The sequence below is a fragment of the Columba livia genome, chromosome 7 (assembly GCF_036013475.1).
Source record: "Columba livia isolate bColLiv1 breed racing homer chromosome 7, bColLiv1.pat.W.v2, whole genome shotgun sequence".
NCBI lineage: Eukaryota > Metazoa > Chordata > Aves > Columbiformes > Columbidae > Columba > Columba livia.
Window position 1 is genome coordinate 16505714 of NC_088608.1, and position 18762 is coordinate 16524475.

Sequence of the window (18762 nt, forward strand, 5' to 3'; positions counted from 1 at the left end):
TAGCTCTGCATGTCTCCAGCTGGATGGATGTACTCAGCCCACGGGTGAAGGACAGATGAACCATGGACCCACCTTTCCCCTCCCTGCCAGATGATGCACAGATCCAGCCAGTTGTCCAACCTTGACATTTTCTTCTCTGGCTACAGACAGGCTCTCACCCTTTCTATCCTTCCCCTTCCCTCACAGAGGCCGGTGGATCTGCCCCACACCTTTCCTGCCCTGAAGCTCCTGCACAGGCAGGACCACTGCCCAAATCCAAACGCGTAGCAACTCCTCCCTGGGAGGCACTGAGTGCCTCAGTATCGCGATTCGAGGCTAGTGCGAGAAGCCAGCTTTACTCTGCAGCCCCGAAAAGCAGGGGGCAGCCAGGGTACAGCAGCATCATCACCAACAACCTTGCATCCCATCTCTGAGCTCCCCAACTCCCACCACTCTCAGCAGCCCTTAGATCACAAACAGCTGCACCCTTTAAACTTTTACAAACAGGGCAGACAGATTTTGGGGGCACAGAGGGACCCCTGGCCACCAAGACAGCAACAGGGATGGCCTCCAAGCCGTGTCCCCGACAACAGAGCGTGCACAGCACAGGCTGGGCTGCAGACTCTTGTTTTTCCAGCTCCCTGCCGAGGTTTCCTGGAAGGGCCCGCGAGCAGCATTAAACACTTTCTTTTGGAGGAAAAAATGACTCTTCCCTGGCAGGGAGCCAGGTGGCTGACTCAGGGACGGAAGACGGCCCTAGTGTGATAGTGTGAAATCAGAGCACCCCTATCTGTGAGCAAAACACTTCCGAAAGCCAGCCACGAGCTGAGGACAGCTTAACCAGTCCCACACTGCCACACCCGCACCCCAGCAGCTACCACACTGCCGATCCCCCATCACTGTTAAAGCAGAGAGGGGTGATAACACATAGCACATGTCCTACCAAGTAAGGGTCCCCTCCTCGCCAGAAATTTTCCACTCCTGAATCCCTGTCAGCAGCATCTCAAGGAGGTAACCAGGCCCCAAAGCTCCCCCTTAGCTTGAAGGTGCCCCAGGATCATGCAGCAAGGTCCTCTCTGGGCGCTTGGTGCAGGAAAGAATGAGGATATAAGTCCACAATTTCTTCTGGAGATTCAGAGCTCCTTCATCCAGCCAGTATAACCAGGAACCAGCAGTATTTGACTCCTCAACACCTCCCATACAGGGGAAAAGGCATAGAGTGGGAGGGAATCCCTTCCCGTGGAGGGAAAAAGGAAAAAGTAGTGTGTCCAGGGGCAGTGTCAATGCTGGAGAGGTTGAGACATCGCCTGGAGCTGGGGAAAAGGACCAGCCCTCCTGTTTGACGGCAGCAATGGGTACTGGCCAGTCCCAGGAACCAAGGCAAGAGCCAGGGTGAGGGCTGGGATAATAAATAGGGTAGGAGAATAGAGAGGAAAAGGGAATAAATAAATACAAATGAAAGCATGTGGCACCAAGGGAGAAAATAGATGGGAAAGGCTTTAATTAGACTGTGGGCTGAGCACTGCCCCACAGCTGGGAGAAAAGTCTCGAATAGAGGTCAGGATGTGGCACAATGCAGTTCACAGCAGAGCCAGAAAGCACCAAGCCCCCCGTCCCACCTTCCCTGAGCCCTCTGGCCAGGTGGAGACATGGGGGCCCCCAAATCAAGAGTGGTACCAGGGTAGTAAGCAAGGAAGGTGCCATGACACCTCCACCATCAGTCAGGCCCATGGGTGCTCTGCCCCACACCTGACTGCTCACCCTGTCCTCATCCCCACACATCCCCTGGGCTCAGATGCCAAAAGCCAAATCCTGCTCCCAGCACCGCTTCCAAGGCCACACAATTGCTCACGTGGCTGTCCATCGCTTATCACCTAATAATTTGAATAAAATCTCCCCCCAAAAAAAAAAAAAAAAAAAAAAACAAACAAGGGAAGCGGAGACAAGCTGCTTCAGCTGAAGCAGCCATCCCGAAAGCAGCACGATCCCAGGTCCCCATTTGCAAAGTGTTTGCAGCTCCCAGCAAGGTCAGGTTTCATCCCTGAAGGTCAGAGCAGCTCCAGGCTGGCAGGCTGTGCCACTCCAGCGTGGGCTGGGTTCACCCAGGGCTCAGCCCTGCTTCGGCTCTGTCTGCTCTGGCTGTATGGAGGCTGCTGGGAGAAGTGCTGAGCCCAGTCTGATCCTACCCCTGCTGCCAGCCTTGCTGCCCCAGCAGGGCAACACTCTGCCCTCTCCCTCCCCTGCACACCACAGCTACATCTGGGAGAAAAACTGGTCCAGGGCACACATGACAACAGGATGAGGGGTCAGCTCACATGCCCAAACCCCAGCCATCCACTTCATGCCCAGTGGAATGCACCATATAGCATGAGGCACCAGCACAAATCCTGGCCAGGTCTCTGTACCAGCGTAGAGTATAAGGCTGGGGCACCATTTCTCCCTTGGTTGTGCCCTCAGCAGCATCCCACCTGCTGCCTCTGCTCCCTATCACCCAGAGTCCTGGTCCCAGGGTAACTCTGGAGCGCCAGCTGGCATGGAAGATCCTGGAGTCTTGGGACTCTTCGTAGGATGAAGGATGTGGGCCGAGTCCCATGGGGAAGAGCTCAGCCCTCTCTTGCTCTGGTTTCATCATGTGCTCAGATACGATGGCAAGAAGTAACTCCAAGCCCTGAGTTGTGGGACACCACGGCCATGAATTTCCCACTCACCTCCAGCCCTTTCCCCTCTCTCAAACAAAAACAAAGTCAGGACTTACCAAGGGGGAAGAAAAGATCCCAGGCGAAGAGGAGTGGGTGGCAAAATCCCTTTCCTTGACCCTGTCCAGCACCAGAGCCTTCCAGGGGGACCTGGCACAGTGGCAGCTCACACGGCGCCTGCAGCCAGCTCCGTGTGTCTGCCCAGGACAGGAGCCGACAGCCCAGGGCTGGCTTTCGTTGGCGTTTGTCCCTTTGGCTTTGCTTTCCCTCTCATCGAAGGAGCGATTCCCTCCCCAGCGCCCTGTCCCACGGGGCCAGCGAGAGGGGAGCCCTGACAGCAGCAGGGTGCCAGAGGGGCTCAGATACAGGGGTACCCCCAGGACATGGGGTGCCAGAGGAGAGGATGGAGGAAAGGAAGGCAGCGGAGGCAGGAGATGGGTTGGTCCCCTCCGCCCCGACCACACAGGGACAAGTGGGAGGGGAAGGCAGCTGGGGGCTGCCCGAGCCCCAGCCTGGGTTAACCCCAGCGAGGTGCTGGGAGGGCGGGGAGCTGTGGAAGGAGGACGGCTGGACAGACAGTTCCTAGCTATGAATATTAACTACTTCCTCCACAGGCAGCGCTGCACCACATTAACTGTTTCCTAGGCGCAACGGACAGACAGCTGGACAGCCTACGCACCCCACACCAGGGCTGAGCATCACCCTGCTGGATCGCCCCCCAGTTTGAGACCACCAGCCCTGCCCTGCTCCTGTGTGCATCTATGTCACACCTGTTCCTAAAAAAAGCAGTGAGGCATTCAGGGTGAGGATGTCCCTTCAGGCCATATGCAACACTGTAACCCAGCCGGGACTGCAAACCAAAATGTCTTGCTGGAGACCTGAATTCCTCCATCTTAAATAAATATGTAGCCAAAGAGGAGTGGAAACCCACCCCGGCCAAGCCAGCAACCACGCTCTCTGCCAAACCAGACCTGTTTTCACAACCCCCTTCTCTGCCATGCCAGCCCTGCAGCACAATGTGGACACACCAGAACTGGTTTTGGGATGGCACGTGCTGCCTTGTCCCATGGCAGGAGGCACAGCATGGACTTTGTCTATCCCGAAGACCCCCATGACTGTACTGCTCCATCCGAAGCAAAATCCACACTGAGATAGTGCTGACAATTCACCAGTCCAGGTGATGGTGAACCTACCTCATGTCTAGGTCCCTGAATACATGCTCAAGGTTCAATTCCTTGATTGATACAACGTACTCAGGAGAACATGAGGCTCCCCCCACTCTAATCCCCCAAATCGTGCATTTCCCACAACCCCGTGGATGATGACAGGGGGATGAGAGCAGCGTTTCCAGTGGCCCCCTGACTCACAGCCCCATTTGCTCTCAAACAGCAGCACATGCCAAGTCAGCATCCTCCCAAAACCTCCAAGGTCTGCTAGCTTCTCTGCCCAGTTGTGCAGCTGCAGGCAGCCCACAGGAGAGCAAGTCGAGGGCTCCCTGCTCCAGACAGACTGCCCAGGGACAGCCCCGGCCCCATGCACAGGCGCTCTGGCAGGCTTTGACTTCAAGAACTGTTTAAAGGAGGAAGAGAAGGGGCTGAGCTTCCATCAGCCCGTCCCTCCCTCCCTGCATCCCAGCCCTGCCTGCTTCTCAATCCCAGCGGGACCAAACCCCATCACCCCCCCACATCACAACCCCAAATACCAGGTCAGGGGACAGACCCTGGCCTGGAAGCAGCCATGCTCCAGCCGAAATGTCTAGACAAGCCCATGGATGCTCCAGCATTTCTCCCATGGGGAATAACCAAAAGCAAGGGGGAGACACTGCCTGTGGATCCCCATCCAGCCCAGCCAGGTCCCCACTGCCCCCCAAAATGCCCATCCCGCCGAGCACTTACCTTGCAGCAGCCGGAGTAGAGAGCAGCGGAGAGGGGCGGGATGGGGAGGGGGAAGTGGATTCCTTCAGCTTTAGTCAGCTGGCGAAGGCGAACAGAGAGCCAGCGGCTCCCCTCCCCGCCAAGCCCAGCCAGGGGACGGATCCAGCCACGGGGGGAGTGCAGCAGCCTGCCGGCAGCTCCAGTGATGGCTTTAACAGCTCCAGCCTGGCCCATTTGGCTCTCTGCCTCTGCACAGCCTGGCTCACCCGCCCCTGTGTGCCCTGGCTGGGCAGTCTCAGCCCCAAATATGTGGGGCAGGATTCAGACCTGCTAGGGGAGACACCCACCCTCCTGGGGGACCCTAAATACTGCGAGACAAACAGGGGACAAATGGCTGACAGCAACCCTACACCCATGGAAAGGTGCAGAACCGGCATCCAGCTCAACCTGGGGCTCTGGGACCCCCCAGCCTTTGTCACGTGGGGGTTCAGGCTCTGCCATGACCTCCATCCCCAGTGGAGTGGGATGCTTATGCCGCTCCCCACCCTGGCCAGCCCTGCCCTGCACACAGGGCTGAGCTGCAGGGGAGCCCTGCGCCAGAACCATGACTCAGGTGGGAATTTAGCAAGTCTCCCACAGATGTTGGATTTGGCCAGGCCCTGGCACTCCCCCTTCCATTCCCAGCACAAAGCAGGGGCGGGCAGAACTGGCCTGTGGTGGGGATGGAGATGGTACAGAGGTGGGCGGCAGGGAGGGGGACCGGATGCTGGGTGCGGCAGGACCAGATGAGGTGGGTCCGAGGGACAGCCAGTACAAGGAGCTGCTGTGTCAGCCTTTTTGCATTATCTCACACCATGCCAGCATGGCACAGCCAAGTGTCCCTCCACCACAGTCACATAGACAAACCATGGGGACAACCCCTCCACCCACCCGCTCCATGCCCAGCCGCAGCATCCTGCTCTCTATCAGTGTCGATTTTCTCAGCAAAATCAAACCAGGCCATTGATGTTCCCCATACAGCTTTGCCCACATACCTCAGTGAAACCCCCAAATTTTCTCTGCAGTGATCCTCCAACCAGCTGCAAACCCAGCAGTGCTGCATCCATCCACAGGTCTCCTGCCTGCCTAGAGCCAGCCTGACCCCTGAGGAGAGGCACCACAGTGCTGGCAAAGCATACTTCATTCACACAGGACAGGGGATATCTGAACCTCCAAACACTCAAAGGAAGAAGTGCCCCATCACCACCCACCAGCCTCCACTCTCAGCCAACTGATGGCTATGGGGACCACAGCAGGAACCCGCCACACAGCCGGCACCAACCACAAAGCCTTTGAGGAGGAGGAAGGACAGCAGGCAAAGCCATGAGCCACTTGAGGACAACACTCACCTCCCCTGTGCCACATGGGGACGGATGATGGGCAGTGGGACAGGTCCACAGGGGTATCCCAGCACACCCCACTCTTGCTAAGGACCATGGGGTAGCCTGAGCCTGGCAGGCAGCAGGGATCCTGCCTGGGTAAGGCAGGAGGATGAGCTCATCAACGGGGCCAGCCTGTGCTGTGGGGGTGGTTCGTGGAGCAGCCCCTGCTTGCCGCACCCAGCTGGGTTCCTTCCTGGCCAGAGGGCAAGATGTGCGGGTTCAGATCCCCTGCCCATGCCCCCTGCCCTGGTTGAGCTTGGTCAGCCAGCGATCCTGCTGCGACTCAGTTTCCCATTCCCTGCGCCCCTGCAGATAAGCACAGCAGAGCTAAGGGTGGCACCATGCGTAGCAGATCTCCTGGTGGATCCCCAACCTGCCCCTCTGGCTTCAGGGTCCCACAGGGTCACCCCCACCCTGTCAGGTACCCCCCCACCCCCCTGCCCAGATGGGTTCCCCACACTGAGCCAAAGCCACCGGAGAAAGGACATCCACCCCACTGAGAGTGGCTGTGACTGGCAGAGACGCGGTGCCGGGGGACCCACCGGTTGCCAGGCAATCCAAATCCCGTTTGCCCAGGCTGTGGTGCCGGTCTGCGGGGAGCCTTCGCCGAGCGGCAGGGACAGGCAGTGGCAGGGACAAGGAGCAGCGGCTGATCCCACCCCAGCCCAGGTCCCTGTGCCAGCCTCACTGCCCCCCCACCACCCCCCCCGCCACCACTCGTTCGCGCCTGGTGGTGCCAAAAATGTGGCGTGCAATTCCCCGACCAAATAAGGCGAGAACAACCATAAACAGGGATCCCCCTCTCCCCATTCCAGCCTGGGACATGCTGGAGAAGAGGGAAAGTGCACACTGAGCAGGAGGAAGACGGGAGACCCCCAAGCCCAGGGTGGCTCTCCTCACGACTGTTCAAGGTGCCCCATGGAGCGGGCAGCAGTAGACCCCCTTCAGATAGGCTGTCTCACAGCTGCCTGCACTGGCACGGGTCACAGGGCAGACCCCTGCCTCCGGTTTCACCTTCCAGCAGTCCCAGATCATGCCCAAACCAATTGCAAAAGTTCCCTAATTCCCCATAGCCACCCTCCTTGCAAGTGAGACAGCCCAGCTGGTGCATGGAGGGACATCAACAGCCCTGACACCTGAGATATCCAGGAGGGGACTTAGAGGAGCCCTGGGGTTCCCCTGCAGCCCTTGGAGGGGCTGGGGGTGCTGCGGCTCTACCCCAAGGACCAGAGGGGAATACATGTGCACCGAGGCACTCGGGTCTCTGCAGACAGGAGGGGCTGCCGGCTCAGGGCAGGGGCAGAGCAATGAACTGAGCTCACGGTGGGGACAGGCGTTCCCTTCCCTCGGGGCCAGACCCACAGCCCCCACCTCCCTGCTGCATAGCTGAGCCCACATGTCACGAGTTGCCTGTTTACCACCCCATGCCAAGGCAGGTGCCCGTGCCAGCTCCGCGCAGCTGCCCCAGGTCCGGCCCCATGTCCTCACTGTGGGCAGGGATCCCTTTGCCTGCGCCAAGCACCCAGAGTCCCCACCCTGCCCACAGCTCCCACTCAGAGTAGCCAGTGACCTTCAGGGACATCAGGGACCGCAGCTGTCCCCACTCCAGGGACACCTGTCTGGACCAGGCCAGAAAAGTTTAGGCATTTGTTCAGCCACAGGTGGCTTGGCTGCCAGGATGGGGTTCCACCACCCTTGGACAAACAAGTCCTGCCTGTTCCTGCCAAGCAGGCAAGGGCAGCCGATTCACTGCATCCAAATTGGTGCTCAAGGGGCTTTTGCCAGCTCCAAGCCATGGTGCAGACCCTCCAGGGCCAGTGAGGTGTCCACCTCTCCTAAGGGAAACTGAGGCACAGCAACATCCTGCCACACTTGCACCATGAGAAAAGAGCTAGGAGACCTAATGTTCCCCCCATTAAGACCAACTTGTAACAGGCTTGGGGTTTGGGTTTCCCAAGGCTATGAGGTGTATACCAGGGCAGGGTCCTGCTCTGTACAAACAATGAGCAAATTGCTTTGAGAGCAAAAGTGCCAAAAAAAGAGCCTGAGCTTCCTGGCACCGTGGCAGGAGGGAAAGTCCACAAAATCTTCCTCTCCTATCCCATGGTCATGCTCCTCCTGGCAGTGGTCACCTGTCCCTAGCTCTGCTGCCTGCCAGCATCCCCTTCCCTGGAGTTGGGGGGATTCCCATGGGGACACTTTAGCCACCGACCGCCCTGTGAGCCCTAACCTTTCTCCAGGTGCTTGCTGGGCAGAGGCGGCTCAGCCCAGGCGCCCTCTGCACTGTCCTCACGCTGAATGTTGAAGTTCTCATAGGAATCCCAGCGGATGAGCGGGTCAGATGTGTTGTAGTCCACAGAGACACTGGGCCCATTCTCCAGGTGCTCCATGCCTGGGAAGAGGCAAGGATGGTCAGTCAAGGTGACAATGGAGCCAGCATGGCTGGGATGGAGGGAGAAGATGTAAGAAGGTGCAGGCAAGGAAAAGAGGGAGGGAGCTGCAGGGCAAAGCAGGAGAGTCATGTAGGAATGGGGGCACCAAGAGGGATGGATGGGCACGGGGCAGTACACGAAGACCCACAAACGAGGTGTATAGAGCTAGCTGGGGCATTTGGGATTGCCTAGGGACAGGCAGACAGACTGACAGCAAGCACGCCTAAGACGGGACTTTTTGAGGTAGGGGGCATTCCACTCCCAAGCACTCCCTCCTTAACGGATCAGCAAGTGCTGCAGAAAATAGCCTCCCAGGGAAGAGAGTGGGGGCGATAGGGCACCCATGGGTGCTCCTAGATTACCATCAATGCCAGGACTCCTCATCCCACCCTGGTGACAAAGGGACAGTCCCTGGTTGGGCAGGGAGAGGTCGCAATGGACGCAGCAGGTGACAGAGCTCGGGAGCAGGAAAGGCGTCAGCACCCAGCTCCAAAACAGCCGTACCTTGGATCTTCTCGGGGCCGTAGGAGAACACGAACTCCACCTTCCCATACTCAGGGAACCGGTCATCTGTAAAGGAGAGAGCAGAGCAAAGGGATCATCTCCATCCATCCATCCATCCATCCATCCATCCATCCCTCCAATGGCACCCAGAGGGCCAAATCAAACATTCCTGCAGGCCAGCTCAAGGCCAGGAGCTGGTAGGACGTATCCTGGCATGGGGCAGCACATCTCAGCCCGCAGAACAACCCCAAGGAAGCCCCAGCACATTGGTATTTATCTTGACAACGAAGGGGATGATACTGCCAGGGTCCCTCAGCAGCCCCACACCCTGTGAATGGAGCAGGGGTGCCCTGCTTCGTCAGGGGTGGATTTGGGATGGGTGCCCATCTGTCACCACGATGGGAGCAGTGTCAGAGGGGAGGGAGGAGGAGGGAGCTTGGAGCAGGGAGGTGCCAGGAAAGTTACCTCTGAAGGCCTCATCCAGGTCCTCCTTGCCAAAGACGACATCAAGGTCATGCACAGCACATGTGTGGAACTGCACGCGGAAAATCACGTCACGTGTCGGGCTGCGAAACTTCTTGTGGTAACACTTCAGCTGTGGATGGGAGCAGCAACCAGCCGTCAGGATGAGCCCCCAAGGCTGGACGAGGGGTCCCAAGGCATGAGGACCACCCGTCCCCCAGCTGCTCCCCATGTGGGGGGCTGGGCCAAGACTCCTTACCAAGATATCGCCCTTGAGGAGCAAGCCAGGCTCAATGGTGATGCAGATGCCCGTCTGGCTGTCTCCTTGCACGTTGCTGCAGAGACGGATAACAGGAGTATGTGAGCTGCAGTGCAGAGTGCTCCCAAAACCACCTCCACCAGCCCCTTCCACACAAACCCAGTCAGGAAAGGTACAAAACACAGAGCTGACCCTCCACGTGACAGAAGAGAGTCCCATCCGCTACCCCAAAGGGCACCCATTTCCAGAGGGAGGCAGACAGGAGAGGGAAACAGCACAGCTCAATGAGGGTTTTAAAAATCCTGTGTGGGGAGGATTTGATGGAGGTCTGAGTGCTGGGTCTGGGCTATCAGGCTGTCCACCCTGCTCCCGTGGGTTGAGCAGAGCATGGGATGTGGAGGGAGATCTCTTGGGAAAGGCTCTCCTCCCTGCCCCAGTCTCCCTGCCAGAAGTCCTCCACAGAGTGCTGGGGGAGATGCCTCCAGGTGGTAGCATTGGCACTGGGGGACAAGGGAAGAATGGAGTTCAATTTCACAGGCAAGATAAACCTGGAATTTATTACTGGCATCCCATAAACAGTCTATTAAAAGCTGAGAGGCAAGGCTGGGAGGGCAGTAAATCTCAGCTAACGGGGACACCCAGCTGTGGGGAAGGGAGATCTCGGTTTGGTGGTGAACTGGGAATACACTCAGGGCCAGGGGCTCTGGTACCTCCATGGGGGCAGGAGCCAGGGGTCCCAGCCCAGCATCAGGGCAGCTGTAGAAAATGGTTCCTGCTTTGCCTTTGCCAGTGCCTGCTCTGGGAGCAGCACTGGAAAACGATGTCAGGGTAAATCGTGGGGACATTAAAACGGAGGGAAACTCTTTACTGGGGAGAGGAAGAGGGCTTTTAGGACAATTCTGGGCAGGAGAAGCAGCTCTTTGGGCAGGGAGAGGAGAAATGCCTCTATCCCCCAGGGAGGGTGAGGTGTCCCCATCCCTGCCCACGCTCCCTCCAGGGACACCCAGCCCCAGGCTCCCTCTGCTGCTATGCAGTGTCACTACAGCCATCCCAGCAGAAGGGCCCAGTATGGCCCAGTATAGCCAGTTACCACCTCCAAGCAAAGGGAAGACCCTTTTTTTCACTTCCCTGGACCACAAACAGACTAAGAACAGGGCATTGAGACCGGTTGGGACTTGGCCTTGACCTTCTCCATCTCCCCCAACTTGCCAAACCCCGTGCACTGGGATGAGGGAAGCCCCATGGCAAGGAGATAGTTACTAGATTCCCGAGGTGTAGACGGGCTGCATGGCCTGGTAGATTTTCAGGAAGGGCCGACAACCTGGAAGACATCAAGGCGGGGAGAGAAGGCAGTGCTGCTGTTAGCCGGCAGGGCGGAGGGGCCAGGGCAGGGATTAGTCATGGGGGAGAAATCCAAACAGGGAGGGAGCCAAGGCAAACAGCCACTCCCCGCCCCAGCCAGCCCGCACTGGCCATGGGCAACATCTGGGATGGGCAGAAAGGGATGCTTGGGATGGAGTGGGAAAAGAGGAGAGCCCCTGTAGTCCAGTTTGGGTCCTGTAGGACCTGGGGCAAGTGCCGGGATGAGGATGGAGGTGGGATATGGTCTCTGAGCAAGGGACCGCTTCTGGGTACCAGCACTGGACATGGCACTGCACTCCAAACCCCAGCCCCCATCTGGTGCCACCCTCCAAAAAGCCATCAGAAAAGGCTTGTCACCCGGCAGCTCAGGTTAGTGCCCAGTGTGGGGCCGGGGAAGGCACCCCATGAAGGTGTCTCTGTGGGAAAAGGCAGCACCCCCATAACAGTAGTGAACAGTGCCCAAGAGGGAAAGGGAAATTCAAATTGCCAAGGAACCTGTGGAAAATATCTCCCATGGAGAGCAAGCCCAGCCAGGCAGTGTGGGGCCATGGTATGTCTGTGGGGGCCAGGCTGGAGGAGATGTGGGGCACCTACCGCCTTTCGACTCGAAGTTGGGGATACCATGCATGATGACGTGGTGGAGGAAGAGAGGTTTGTTGTTCATCTTGATGCTGCCAGAAAGGAGCCCACTGAAGTAATGGATGTACCTGGAGGGCAGACAGGCAGCTCAGGAGCAGGACCCACAGCAAAGCACTCCCCTTACCCCCAACTGCCCTGGCCATGAGGGCAAAACCCAGCCTGCAAACGCACACCAGGACCCACCTCTTCTGGGATGGCTGTCCCACTGGCACCACCTTGTCCTCATAGAAGCGCTTCATGGCAAACCTGTCCAGAGCCTGGTCAGCGCTGCAAGGACAAAAGGGTAGATGAGGCTGAAGGACAGCATCAGCACCAGCACCCCAGTACCGCTGGACTGGAGGTTGGCAGTGCGCCCCAGGGCCACCCCAGGACCCCGCATCCCTCTCACCTGGCTGAGATGTTGCTGTAGTGCATGTAGGCAGCCACCACCACCCCCAGCCGGCCGCGGTTTCCCTGCGGGCACACAGCACAAGGGGTGTCAACAGGGGCCGTGGTGCCTGCGGCATGGCCACCACGCACACGGGCATGCACACAGTGCTCCCTGTACGCATGCACCGACATACACACCCCAACCCTTGTACACACGCACCAATCTACACATACATGATGACACCTACCCACAGCCCAAGCCACCCTGTGTCCCTTGGCCTTTGACGCTGCTCAGCCCTGTCCTTGCAACCCCCCGTCCCGCCCAGGCCCCAGGGACAAGGTCCAGCCAACCTTGTTGTGAAGCACCACCACGTTGTGCGGCGTTGCATTGAGCCACGTGTCCATGGCTTTGCAAATGCTGCAGATCTTCTCCAGCGCTGGGGTGTGCATGTCAGGCCACCCAAAATCCAGCACCTGGGTGGGAGGTGGGGGACAAACAGGGGTCACATCCACGCTGGGCTCCGCCCCTCCACAGTTCCCAGCCTGCCAGTGTGTAAAGCCCAGGACACATACCCGAGGGCACCCCTGCATTGCCCTGACGTACCCCGCCCAGCCTCTCCCCCAACCCTGCACCCCACTGCCCAGAGCCCTGCCCTGGGGAGCCCATCGGGGTCCCAGATCTCAGCCCTCCCCCCACGTCACTCAGCTCAGCTGCCCAGGGCTCCCCCACAGTCACAGGGATGCAGATGATGCCTTAGGGGGCCCTCCAAAAGACCACAACAGCCAGATTTGGGATGGGGGCAGATGGGGTTAGGCAAACTCATTGGGAAGTCCCAGTGCTTTCCTCCAGGTTCTGCCCCATCCTTCACCAGTTGGGTGGGAAAGAAAGGATGGCTGTTCCTCCCACAAACAGCTTGCACCAGGGAGCTGGTCCCACCGACAGCCCTGTCCGGAGCCCCAAGCCCCACTGCTCCCCACAGCTGCGACCCACCTTGGGGTGAAGTTTGTTGATATCGTGTCTCCGCTCAGAGAGGTTGAAAAGCTTCAGGGAAGAGGAAAGACAGAGTGAAGGCACACCTTTCTCCCTCGCTGCCAGACCCTCACCTCTTCTGCTCCTCAAAGCCTCCCCAAATCTCCCCATGAGAGGCTTCCCTGGATATATTAACCCCAGTAATGCCTTTCCACAGGGCAATGTAATGGCTAAAAATTCCCACGGGGTCCAAAAGGTGCTGGAAAGCTTCAAGACAGGAAAAGATCCACCCATGTTGGTGCAAAGACTCTTCTCACCAGAGTCGAACCCAGCGAGAGGTGAGGATGCAGCTGTGCAGCAGCCCCAGCATGTGCAGCACCCCATTCCCAAGGCCTGAGCACCCCAGCCCCTTCCCCAGTCCGGCAGGGACCCAGCCATGTCACTCACCACATAGTTGTCCCCATGCTTCGACTTCAGCATGTGGGCCACCTCGCGGAGGTTGCTGCAGAAGCTCTGCTCCTCGGCCGTGCTGGGGTAGGAGACCGCGATGATCCGCTCCGTGATGTACACTAGGTCCAGCTCGCAGCTGCTCTCCATGGCCATGGTCAGGCTCATGCTCCTGGGTGAGGGAGGGGACCATCACCAGGACTTGGTGTGGGGAGGGGACACAGTGACCCTTCCCCACCCTGCGTGGCCCCTGGGGTGAGGCAAGACAGGCTGGGACACTTGGGGATGGCAGCAGGGCAGCCTACAGCCTTTGCTCTGCTCCCAGTCCTAACACGGTGTCTTGGGGACCCCAGGTTGGGGATGGTAGGTCATAAACTATGTCTTTCCATGGGGACCATCCCCCAGCTGTAGTACAACTGGAGAAGCAAAGAATTGGCAGGGCCGGGGCAAGGTTCAGGTAAGGCAGAGATGGTCACCAGAAGGAGAAACTGAGGCATCTACCTGGATGTTTTGTGGCGTGACTGCCCACTCCTGGGGGATTTTGTGGCATCCTAAAGAACCAGAGAGGAAAAGCGAGTTACTGACCACAGTCACCACAGAGGTATTGCTAGAGCAAGGTGTGATGGTGCTGCTGGAGCATCCCATCCCCACCACACCACCCTGCATACCATAACACCCCCAAAATATCGCTATCTCCACATATCACTCACTGAGCATCCTGGTGGCACCAAATGGCCCAATAGCACCATTGTCCCCCCACCATGGCCACAAGCAAAACCCATCTCTCACAAGCCCAGTGTGGCTGTGACCAGCCGCCACAGGCACCTGCAGGGCCAGTACCATGGCACAGCATCCCAAAAGACCTTTGAGGAGGATGCTGTGGGTAGTCAGACAGTCTCAGGCAAGTCACGAGTCCCTCTGGTCTCAGGTGGGCCCTGGGCACACACCTGGCAGGACAGGGTGGCTTTGGCCATGCCCAGGGCAGGGGCAGGTTCACTGCCCAAGTGGCGGTGAGGAGCCAGCCAGGCACAAGGGTTTGCTCTGGCCCCAGCTCCGCAGAGCCAAATGCTGGGAGGAAATGTTTGAGCTCTAGGAGCAGGAAACTTCTATTTATGCATGTTCTCTGGCCTCAAAAATTTCATCTGCAGCCGGTTTGCTCAGTGACTTCGTGACCTCAGCCGAAAAACAAAGCAGGGTTTCCAAAAAAAAAAAACTGCTAAGGAAAAATACACTCACACCTCATTAATTTTACTATCTCTAGCTAACAAGCAGGAGTCATTTAAAGACTCATCTCATACAGGCAGCACATCCTGAGCTCCCAAAAGGATCCAGAAACAAGAAATGAGCCCTACAGCCAGCTCCTGGGATACCCCTTTTGTCCACGGAGCTGTGGGACCTACTGCCACTCTCCTCAGGGCTGCGGCATCCCACAACCAGCACAGCCAGAGGCAATGGGGCAACGTGGGAGAAGTTTCCCCGGTACCCTTCGCCCATCATCTTCCCCCCAACATGGTTCCAGGGCTGGTCCCACAGGCAGCCAGTGTCACCCTCCATCAGCCTCATGTCACCCTTCCAAAGTCAGGCTGCCCAGCTGAGCAGAGTTGGGCTCAGCAGCCCGTGGGACCTGGGGACGATGGTCTCCTCTCCCAGCCTAAGCCACTCCAGGAGGTGGCAGCTGTGTCCGAGCACCCAGGGGTGCATGGGCAGCAGTGACAATTCCCCCCCAAGGCTGTTCCCAAGGTGCCCCAACTCTCCTGCTCACTCCAGAAACCCCCCAGCGTTAAGGAGTTAAAGCATAACAAAAAGGGAAGTAAAACCTTCCATGGGCAGAGTCAGTGTGCATGAAGCAAGCTTGAACCTAAGCCTGGGCTTGTCCCTGCATCACCCTCGGGTGACCAGGACAGAATCCCCACTATGGGCTCTGCTCTGCCGCAAACCTTCACAGCAGGATACATCTGGGGTCGCCCACCCACACCTGTCAGCAAAGGGAGCCCCATGAGCCCCTGTCACCCCATCCAGCCACAACAACATCCCAAACCACAGCCCTGCCCAATGGAGGAGCTGACATGGGGCAACCAGGACTCAGCCCCCTCTCCCAGCTGGGGAAACTGAGGCATAGGCAGGCAAGCAAGGGATTCTAGAGCCCCTCTCCATACCTTGACGGCAGCAAGACCCTTGGTAATCCATTTCCATGGCATGGTGGCTCTACTCTGGCACCCTCCCAGCCTGGGGGAGCGGGTGCCCACAGCTGGGGTGCTCCAGTGTCCCCCACCCTGGCCAGAGCCCTTCGGCTCTGCCCCACTCCCCCCACGCTGCTCTAACCGCAGCTGCTGCTGTTTCTGTCGCCAGCCCCTGCACAAGCAAGAGTCAGCCTGCAATCAGCTGATAGGAGCAAACGCTTGCGTTATTAAACACTCCTGCCCACCACCAGGCTAGGAGACCCTGCAAAAATCCCTTCTGGAGCAGAGACCCAGCCAAGCCAGTATGTCCCAGTACAGCCCAGCACAGGGCAGGCTGGTCCCAACCACGTTGGGTTGAAGACCGCCCCACCCGCACCAGCCCCATCGAGCCTCCCAGCCCCACATCGGCTCAGCATGTCCCCAGGCTCTGGGTAGCATCCAAAACCCACAGGTCCCTTCTGCCTGGAAAGGGTGACCTGAGGCACGATAAAGGATGCAGGCATAGCAGCAAACTTCCCCAAAGGAAAGCAAAGCCAGCAAAGAGGACTCATGACTGTCCCAATGGACTTTTCCAGCCATAGGTGCTTTTTCTCCAGCTTGAAGAGGGATTAGAGACACACCCTGGACAACCAAAGGGATGGGGCAAATCTGGCTCCCAGGTGAGGAAGACTTTCACCCTATTCCTCATGGGAATCACTCTGCCTCCGTCCCTCAGGTCCCAGCCCTGGCACACCGGGAGGCCGGTGAGCTGGTTGCGGGCAGGGGGAAGCCATCCACGTTGATTTTGGCAGGGTGTTTGTCTACACTGTCTTAGCAATTTCATGTCCACAGATTAAATAACATATCCCCAGCTCTGGGACAGGAAAGCCGGCTTTGTGGCAAAAGCCCCAGCCTCCCCTCCACTGGGCTCTGCCACCAACCCTGGGCACCTCACTTGGCCTTTGGCAGGACCAGCATCACCTTGGCCAGCAGGGAGAGAGGGCAGGGCAGTTCCAGGGACGTTGGCAGACCACAGGGGCATCCCAGGCTGAGTGATTTGGGCTGCAGAAGGTGCTTACAGGAATGGGAAAGGCATAAGCAACACCCTGGAAAGTCTCTAGGCAGAGACCAGCCTCCACAGCTGGTAGCACTTACCAGGGCATCTACCTGCTTCACGATGCTCTCCCCTGGGGATGGCTGCAGGCAAGCAGGCAGAAGGAAGGAGAGGGTGAGAAAAAGGCAAATGAGAGAGAAGGAGAGAGAGACTGAGAGAAAAACATGCACACAAAGCAGGGGCCAGGGTCAAAAGTTACCCCTGGCTATTTCTGGCCCTTCCTAGGAAATGCACCACGGCCTCATTTCCTTCCCTGCCGGCCAGCGTGTCCGTTCTTCCTAAAGGTCAGGAATCCCTCGAAACCCAAGCACAGAGCTGGGGCGATGCTTGGTACGGAGGATGCTGCCATCCTGCCTTCCACAATGGACCGCTGTCGCGGATGGGGAGCACTCTGCCAAACCCTGCGCCCACTCCATGGTGGGCACCCAGTGCCCCAGACACCTCCAGAATCCCATCTGGATCCTCCATGGTCAGACCCCACAGCCAGGAGGTAAACAACAGGGTGAGCCCAGCACAGCCCCACACCCAGCTTGGCCACCGGCCACCAGCGGGCACAGCTCCTCGAGATAAACCTGGCCCTGTGGCGCTGGCAAAGGACTCTGGCGGGAGTCTGGGGGTCTGAGATGCTCAGAAAAGGGGCAAATTTGGTGACACACTACTGGATTCCATGGAGAGGTTTGAAATGGGGCTGGGAATAACCTTCCAGGGGTGAGGGAGAGTGTCCAGACCCCAAATACAGGGAAAAGGTAACAGAGCACTCAGCCTGGGGTCAGCTGGTTGGTGTGCCTGGGGTGGCAAATCAAAGGCACTCAGCTGGGTGGCTCATGGGGGTCTTGGAACCAGGGACCCCAAGACCAGGCTGCTCCAGTACTGACAGCAGGGCTGCGGCTGCTGTTTCCAGCCCATGGGATGAGTCAAACCCCTTTCGATTTCCTCCCTGAGCCGCAGTAACGGTCCCAGCTCAAAGACAACATGTTTTTGCTGGTGATAAGTGCCCAAGAAGGTTGACATGGGCTGGAAGTGCAGGCAGAGATTAAACCCAGGGCAGATAACCACCGCAAAGCCTGGGGTGTGCAGCACACTCTGCTCTCATCCCCTCGATCGGGCTCACACGCTACTTCCATGAGCTTGCAGGGTTCCATCCCCTAAACCCACTTGTCAGGTAAGACCCCTGCCCAGCTATGGGGTGCTCAGCCCAGGGCCCTGCATGGGGCACAGCCACCCCAGCACTGCCAGACTGCTGAGCCTGGAGCTGAAACCCTGCCAGGGCCTCGTCTCCCCAGCGCCTGCCCCAGCAAGCCTTGGCACATGTCTGGAGCAAGAAGGAAGGGCGGCTGCGCCAGCCCCAGGCAATGCCAGCCTCCCTGCTGCCACGTGCCCGCTCTGCCCACCACTGGGATGGGGATGGGGCAGGGGGGCTGCTCTACCAGCAAGATGATGCTTGGTGGGCACTGCCATGCCACACTTCCCAAACCTCTGCCTTGGGCATGATCCTGCTCCCAATGCCAGCCCATGCCCTGCCATCCCCAGAGCCCGGCCATGGCCCAGAGCAGTGTGGCAAGGGAGCACGGCTGCCTGGCCAGCAAACCCCCAAACGTCCTTCCCCAGGACAGGGTGTCCGGAGATGGGGCACCCAGCTGTCTTCCTGGTGTCCAGAGAGGACAGGGTGGAAAAGGCTGTGTGCCGTCCCCACCCCAGCTGCTCATTAAAGGTCCCCAGGAAGGATAAAAGCAGGGGACGACAATAACAAGGGACAGGAATGTGCAGCCTTGGGTGCTCCGAGCCAAAGGCACATCTGGTAGAACCATCCCTGGGTTTGCAAGATGGCTCCAGCCAGGGAGGGGAGACCCCAGAGCCCAGTCTGGTCGCATCTGCCTGCCCCTCCCATGAACCCTGCACACCCCTCTTCCCCAAAATCCCCATCTCCTGGAGTCCCATGATAGCTGGGCTGCCTCAACTCATGCTGCTCAGACATCCAATACCCTGAAGCCAGCAATGCTGGGGGACAAAGCACCAAAATGGCGGGGGTGCTTTTACCCCCAGCACAGGATCCCTGTGGTTTTGGGGGTGGGGGA

At 58.4% G+C, this 18762-nt stretch overlaps 1 protein-coding gene across 14 annotated transcripts in view; it reads right to left on the bottom strand.

Annotated features, from left to right (window-relative positions):
* TNS1 (tensin 1) overlaps positions 1 to 18762 on the bottom strand; it is a 66097-nt gene that overhangs the window by 27163 nt on the left and 20172 nt on the right. For 10 of the 14 annotated variants that reach the window (XM_065070679.1, XM_065070682.1, XM_065070680.1 and 7 more), the window contains 13 exons: positions 16729 to 16770; positions 13916 to 13965; positions 13415 to 13586; positions 12989 to 13039; positions 12349 to 12471; positions 12017 to 12081; positions 11812 to 11895; positions 11584 to 11696; positions 10888 to 10948; positions 9628 to 9703; positions 9372 to 9501; positions 8907 to 8972; positions 8201 to 8362 (listed from right to left, as the gene is read on the bottom strand). In XM_065070679.1, the coding sequence (XP_064926751.1) occupies positions 8201 to 8362; positions 8907 to 8972; positions 9372 to 9501; positions 9628 to 9703; positions 10888 to 10948; positions 11584 to 11696; positions 11812 to 11895; positions 12017 to 12081; positions 12349 to 12471; positions 12989 to 13039; positions 13415 to 13586; positions 13916 to 13965; positions 16729 to 16770 (1195 nt within the window). The remainder of the gene's footprint in view (positions 1 to 8200; positions 8363 to 8906; positions 8973 to 9371; positions 9502 to 9627; positions 9704 to 10887; positions 10949 to 11583; positions 11697 to 11811; positions 11896 to 12016; positions 12082 to 12348; positions 12472 to 12988; positions 13040 to 13414; positions 13587 to 13915; positions 13966 to 16728; positions 16771 to 18762) is intronic. The other 4 variants (XM_065070681.1, XM_065070691.1, XM_065070689.1 and 1 more) reach the window with 1 other exon arrangement.